Here is a 7,500-nt window from a genome sequence, read left to right as displayed (position 1 = left end):
AAAACCACCTCAGCAGCTGAAGTAAACACTCGTCTTTTAAAATGTCTTTAAATCTTCTGCCACGAGAATTCAACAGTTTTTATATCCAACCTCCCACGATTTGACTGGGAATGAACATTTGTCCACAGTATAGTTTGAATGATCAGGTTCCTCAAACATGAAATCATCGTTTGAATTCCACATAATTAATCCTATTACAAATATGCAGTGACTCATTTCTAAGAACAATAATATGAACAGTCACAGCTTTGAATGTCACAGTTACTCACAAGTCAGTTTCTGTCACAACAGCTCAGTCGCTATTAAGAGTTATAAAACCCCTGTTCCTCCTTTTACGTTTATAAAATCCCTCCACTTGTGTCATTTACACTTTAGAGTTTAGAGTTTGAATGTTTGAATGCTGCTGTACGTCAGCCGCCTGCATCACGTGAGACTGCAACAGAACACCGGACGTATCCGCTTACAAAACCCTGGACTGTCCAAGGCACCTTTTAGTTTTTCCTTTTCATTTGAATCTCTCCACGTTCACTCTCCAGGTTTCAAACCAAACTTTGATTCATGACCCGTCACCTTATTTAACTGTGTATGTGCGTTAAAGCACATTTAGCCCTGGCAACGCACGCTTACCTCACAGATTGTGAACTTTCCAGGCACAAGCTGTGGAGTTTGGTGTCTGTAACGTTTGTGTTTGTTTGTGTGCATTTGTGGCTGCTGTCGCCCATTCAGCACTTATACACACAACTCTAGCTTTTCTGGTTGTTTTGATCCTGATATTTCAAACCCACCTCAGCTCTCTGTGGGTTGTATCAGTGTTGAACTTCACTGGGACCTCTAGTGTTTTTTTTCTGTCTGCACATTAACATTTCTCTCTGGCCTGTTAAATGTGGGAATGTCGTGCCTCGTCGTTCTGTGTAAAACCTGAAATGGTTGGACCTTGTTGTTCCTCTGTGTCACTTCTCGGATTCTCCACCGTCCTTGTGCCTAAAATCACACTCAGAGAAAAAGGCAGCGTGACCAGGGATCCTCTCAGAAACGCCACCGCAGAGGAATCTCTGTGTTAAGGCGGCTTCAGTCTGAGGTCAGCTGATTTTGTAGTTCCCACCTTTGACCCTGACCTTGTTGGTTGTCTGTAAAAGTCTCGGTGTGGAGGCAGACCAGTGGCACCAGTCGACCTTTCACCGTCAGCCTTGTCAGTACCACTGGGGCGGATCTATGGTGACAGGAGAACCAGCAGATATCATGTCATCCAGGACGTTGGGCCTTGTTTTGAGTGTAGGGCCTTTTCACTAATGGTGCGTTTGTGTAAGAGCTCATTTTACCCGACTCGCCTCACACGCCACACACGTGTGCATGTTAAAAATGCGCTGACTGTGCGTGGACGACCTCCTGGGAGCCTATTAGGCAGACAAACTGTGGCAGCGTAGTCTTTTAATAAAGACTGTTACAGTTCATATGCGAGAAAGCGACATCTGGTCTCATTCTGCGTTGGGACCAGAAAAACGCTTCCTGTGCAGAAAATGTTCTCAGCAAAATCTTCTCCTCTCCCGTCGTGATGCTGAAGACACATTTCTCTTAAACGATGATGAACAGCTTCATGAGAGGAACATCACCTCATCACTTACACTCCATCTAATGTCCTCTCTGTGTTTTCCAGGGGAGCCTTTTCGGTGGTGCGCAGATGTGTGAAGCTGTGCACAGGACAGGAGAATGCTGCCAAAATAATCAACACCAAAAAGTTATCTGCCAGAGGTAAGAACACCAGTGTTCCTGGATCTCTCACCACACATGATGCTAGTCATGCTCTGGAGACAGAGGCCTGAGGCGTTGTGTCCCATTACTTCACATTTGGGACAAATAATCACTTGAACTCAACGATGAACTGATTCGATTTTGGAGGTCGAAGGCCAAGGTCACTGTGACCTCAGAAAGCACCTTCTTTTCCTTGTGAACACGATATCTCCTGAACGCTTTGAGGGAATCCTATCACACGTGTCTCACATGTTCACTTGGACTCAATGATTAATTGATTTGATTTTGGAAACCAAAGTCAATGTCACTTGGACCTTACAAAAAAAGGTTTTGGTCTTGTGAACGCACAAACAACTTGAGAACATTTTTTCAAATTCGGCAGAAATTTTTACTCGGCCTGGAAGATGATTTCATAAGATTTGGGTGATTAAAGGTTAAAGGTCAAGGTTAAGGTCACGGTTGCCTCGAACTTGATGCCTCAAGTCGGCCTTAAGGAGATTTCTACAAAAGTTTTACCAGTGGACTCAAAGATTAACTGATAAGATTTCAGTGGTCAAAGGTCAAAGGTGACTGGGACCTCGTGAGATTGGAAAGAAAAGATTGAAAAAGGTTGTGAATTGGACTTGTTGGCAGAGACATGTTTCCCTAGTTCCATGTGCACCTGGTCCTTTGTAAAGTCGGGTCTTAAAGAAAAAAACAATATAGTTGTATTTCTCTGCTGTGAAACAAGAGTGAGAACTAGAAGAACAACGTGTAACTGAACCAGAATGAGTCATTTCTTCATGGTGTCTCTGTCCCAGTGGTCACCCCCCCGCCCCCACCTGCAGTGTAGACGGTTATATAAGTGATATCTACCAGCAGCTTCCCCCCTCAGATGGTGCTGCGTGGGACACACTTTTATCTTTCTAGAGAAAAGGAGGAAAGCGAAGTTGAACAACCTTTTTCCACCGGTCAAAGAACCCACTGACATCTGGCTTCTACCTGCAATGTAAATGACAATATTTGACAAACATTCTGTGGCCCCCAGTGATTTTCCTATCTGGCCCACTTGCTGTGGAAGTTGAATAGCTGTGCTTAAACAGTTAACGGCTAAATGTTGGGGCCACAGACTCGGCTCAGTCCAGCACCAGCGTGGTCACTGCGGCTCTTAACTCCACCACTTGCTCAGTGTAAATCTCCTGCTGCCTCGTAACTGGAGACCCACTGCAGGGGGGGCCCTGCCAGGTGGCACCAGGCTGACACACACACACACACACACACACACACACACACACACACACACACACACACACACACACACACACACACACACACACCACACACACACACACACACACACAAACACGCATGGCCACTGCTGGCGTGTGTGGAAATGTTGAGTGTGGTGAAACAGGCATTTTAACAGGCGTTATCTGAACGTCTCGTTATATCTGATTGTCTCTCAGAGAGTTTGTCTCAATTAGGAGCTTGGGACTAGTTAGTTTCAGTCAATAGTTTCTAACTAAATAACTAGAATATAATTCAGTGGAGCACACACCTCTTGTATTTAATAAAGATGCAAATTACACACACATATAGATTACAGTCCTCTACATATACCAGCTTTTTTAAAACCATTTTTAAATCATTTTCTTGGAAATTGGGGAAAACATCCCAATCTCGCAATGTTAAAGAAACGTCTCTTCCTGGATCCACACCCAGATTAATGGGCTCTTCTCCTTCAGATGCATCCGAGTGTTTACTTACAATTCATTTAGGCGAATGAAGCTGAGAAGGCAGAGAGAATTAACTGATTCCATTTAGGACAATGTGCAGATTATTTTTCCTCTCAACCAAAGGATTTTTTAAATACTTCTGAGTCTGTGTGATCTCCTCTTCTTCAGAGCGCAGACACTTGGAAACAGTGAAGTGTCGATGAATAAATTAGATGATGTTGTGATGCAGTCTTGGCATAATGTTTCAGCTCAGCCTTTCCAGAGAGATGAGACATTAGATGACTTCTGCATCTGTAAGAAAATCTAAAACCAAATGTGTTTTCAAGGTTTTTAAACCACTAAGAGGTTTTAATAAGCAGGAATACATCCAAAAGTCTTTTGTAAAATCTTTACTTCAAATTATTCCTCAAATTGATTCGTTGATGTGGTATTGTCAGTTTTAACTTGTCTTAAGGCGTCGAAAAATATTTTCAGCAAGCTCGGAAAATGTAAAATAATCAAAAATCTGTATTTAACAGTGAGTTGTGTCACTCTTGTTATATTGTGATGATATAATTGAGCCTTTTAATGAGATTAAATCCATCGCAGATTATCCTGCAGGAGGTTAAACAGTTAAATCCAGTCATTGGCTTAATGGGACCACACACACAGACACACATACACTCACACACACTCACACACACTCACACACACACACACACACACACACACACACACACACACACACACACACACACACACACACACACACACACACACACACACACACACACACACACACACACACACACACACAGTGAATAAATAAACCAGCTGTAGGTTGTGGACCTATACATTTCACTCCAGCTGCTTGCAGCGTGCCACCATATTTCCGAGCTTCAACACTTGATAGCAGGACTGATCTGACCTGACTGGCTGGTGCCAGGCCGGTGCTGCGCTCCTTACTAATGGATGAGCCGTGTTCTGTGAAACAGCCGAGCGGGCAGAGCCACTGCTGCATACTACTTCTACTCCAGCTCCTATTTATAGCTCCATGACCTATCTAACATGGGCCGCTGCAGCCAGGTTCTAATGGCAGGCATCATGAATTGCCCACTTGACTTTTGGAGGTGGGATTCAACTCAGGTGGGTTCGGTGGTGTGGTTTCTCTCGGGCTGCAGGTAAAGGTCGCTGGGTGTCGCGGCCCCGGTTGCAGCGACTTAAGAGGAGCGTTTGTTTACAGCTGGCAGATGGAGATGGTAGCTGAGAGGAGGGAGGGGTCATGTGAGAGAAGGCACCCCAGGCACTTGGCAGCTGAGGGCCATGCGCCAGTACGCCTACATGCCTTTAGCATGGGACTCTCATCTGACCCTCTCGCTGACACACACACACACGCACACACACACACACACACACACACACACACACACACACACACACACACACACACACACACACAGAACACACACATAGATATTCCGACAGTCACAGCAGAGGAGCTGAGACTGTGATGCAGTTAGTCAACGACACAGTGAATCTATTGCTTATAAAAAGTAATGACTAGACTGGTTTCCTCTTTACTGTGGTCTACTGGAAACCATGATCATTGGTCATTGACTATGTCCAATATTCTGAATTACATTTACATATATTTCTGATAGAATATTCCCTTCATATTCCTGTTTACATGTTACAGAGCAGAGTCTGATTATACACACTATAACACCAAGGACCTGCACAAACAACCAGGCTTCTCCTCTTCGTGCAACATCTCAGAAGCGACTCATCTCCTCCAGCAGCCGCCAAACGGTTAATGTCGATCCAACGCATGTCAACAGGAAATGTAGGGCAGGTCTGCTGGGCAAGGCTCCCGGCCAATCACAGAGCTTGTTTATTGGCATCGATCTCTGGACAGGGGATGCCAGAGGTTGCTGTATGGTCTCGTAATTCACCATGACAGAGTGGTTTTGTGTGCGTGTGTGTGTGCGTGTGTGTGTGTGTGTGTTTGTGTGTGTCTGATATTCACCTGCAATGCAGAGGCAGTCATCTGACCAGCTTGAGGCCAGTCAGCTTTGTGTCAAAGTCAAATAACCAGGACAGATGTGGTCACCTCAGTCCAGTGTGCATCATTTAAAACTCTTGTAATGATGAAAACAAACCGTTTAAATATAATGTTGATTTCTTTCTAATCAATATTTTTCTCTCTACATTCAAAGGTGATTTGTGTATTAAAAGTACGAGCAGCATTTCCTTTTATGTGACTTTCATGACCTGCAGAAGCCCTGTATTTCACACTAGCCGTTATCAGACATGTTCTGAAGAGGATCTGTGGAGACATACCTCCATCCCTCTGTCCCTCCATCCCTCTATCCATCCATCCATCCATCATCCATCCATCCATCCATCCATCCCTTTCATCCATCCATCCATCCCTCCATCCCTCTATCCCTCTGTCCATCCATCCATCCATCCATCCATCCATCCATCCATCCATCCATCCATCCATCCATCCATCCATCCATCCATCCATCCCTCCATCCCTCTATCACTCCATCCCTCCATCCATCCATCCCTCCATGCATCCATCCATCCACCCATCCATCCATCCATCCATCCATCCATCCATCCATCCATCCATCCATCCCTCCATCGGTCCATCCATCCCTCCATCCATCCCTCCATCCCTTCATCCATCCATCCATCCATCCATCCATCAATCCATCCATCCTTCCATCCATCCATCCCTCCAACCCTCCATCCATCCATCCATCCATCCCTCCATCCATCCCTTCGACCACTAACCCATTTTATTCACAGCCTTTGACCCTCAGCCTTCAGAGCTGCAACAGTGGGAACATCAAATAAAACAATGACACCATAAAACACGTCTTTACAATTCATCCTCTGCCATCACTGCCCGACCCCCCCCCCCCCACTCTGCCCGACCCCACACTCTCAGGACCTTGTGTGGATGCTCTCCCGTCGTCAGGTCCTCTGTTTTACACGGTGTTGGCTGTGGGATCATCTTCCAGTGATCTAGCCTGATGAAGCTGAGCAGCCACGTTGAGGCTCTATATCTCATCTTCTGTCATCTCCAGCTGTAAATCTCAAAATGTTTTCAGAGCCCAAAGGATTTTAAGATGAGGTGAACCCCGGCTGTGAGCTCATATTGGATTCTACACACTTCATGCCGACTTTATACCTGTGGGCCAAGCGGAGAAAGTCTGCAGATAATCTGGGATTTAGCTTCAGATTGATAAAGAATGAAGACAGACAGTTTCCTCCTCGGATGCTATTGATAAAAGCAACTAATGGTTTTTACCGTTACATCTGTGATTTCCACTCCAGCCTTTATTCACACAGAGACGTGTAGATAACAAAGGCTCAGTGTGGCCAGCTGGTAGACTAAGCCACGAGGAACCACGGTGCTTACCCCGAGCCAATTCGGTACTTGCAGAGTAATGTCGGCAGATGCCAGCGACAGAATGAAATGTGACGCTTGAAGCTAATGACACGTTTTACACCGACTGACATTGTAGTGCGATGGATCATTGACATCCTGCAGTGAAAACATGGCAGGGCTTTGTGAGGTCACTAAAATAAATAATCCTTCACGGGTAGCAGGCTCCCTCACACTCCTTGGTGGATTCCTGAAGCCGCTGATAAACTGCACAGAGATTGTGTCTTTGAAATTCAACTCCATCGAGAGGAGAGCCCGACGGATTTATCGGTTGGCTGCTGAAAACGAGCCGATGTGAGACTTTCACCGATCTCAGCCAAGAAGTCGTCTGTTCGCCAGGAAGTGTCGACATCCCGACCATCACAAAAGCTGAAAGTTTCTCCACATAAAACTCAACTAGTCAGACTTCATGTAGGGGTTTTAGGTCCAGACGACATTTTGGGCTTATTTCTATTAATGTTAAATTCAAAAGCTGACAGCTGAGGCATTTCACTCAAACGTGAAAGCCACCAAATCTTCTCCGTCGCCGACAGATTCATGAAGAATCTTTTCAGAGATGAGCCTTTCACGTACATATTGGTATTTGCGCCGAGATTA

The 7,500-nt window shown here is 45.3% G+C and overlaps 1 protein-coding gene across 1 annotated transcript in view; it reads left to right on the top strand.

The window, feature by feature from the left end:
• Positions 1-7,500, top strand: part of camk2b1 (calcium/calmodulin-dependent protein kinase (CaM kinase) II beta 1) — a 55,402-nt gene that overhangs the window by 2,289 nt on the left and 45,613 nt on the right. Inside the window, exon 2 of the mRNA XM_061070942.1 lies at positions 1,655-1,749. Within this exon, the coding sequence (XP_060926925.1) occupies positions 1,655-1,749 (95 nt within the window). The remainder of the gene's footprint in view (positions 1-1,654; positions 1,750-7,500) is intronic.

Source organism: Limanda limanda, chromosome 5, assembly GCF_963576545.1.
Source record: "Limanda limanda chromosome 5, fLimLim1.1, whole genome shotgun sequence".
Taxonomy (NCBI): Eukaryota; Metazoa; Chordata; class Actinopteri; order Pleuronectiformes; family Pleuronectidae; genus Limanda; species Limanda limanda.
The sequence above is the reverse complement of the archived record's forward strand: the minus strand, read 5'-3'. Positions and strand labels throughout refer to the sequence as shown.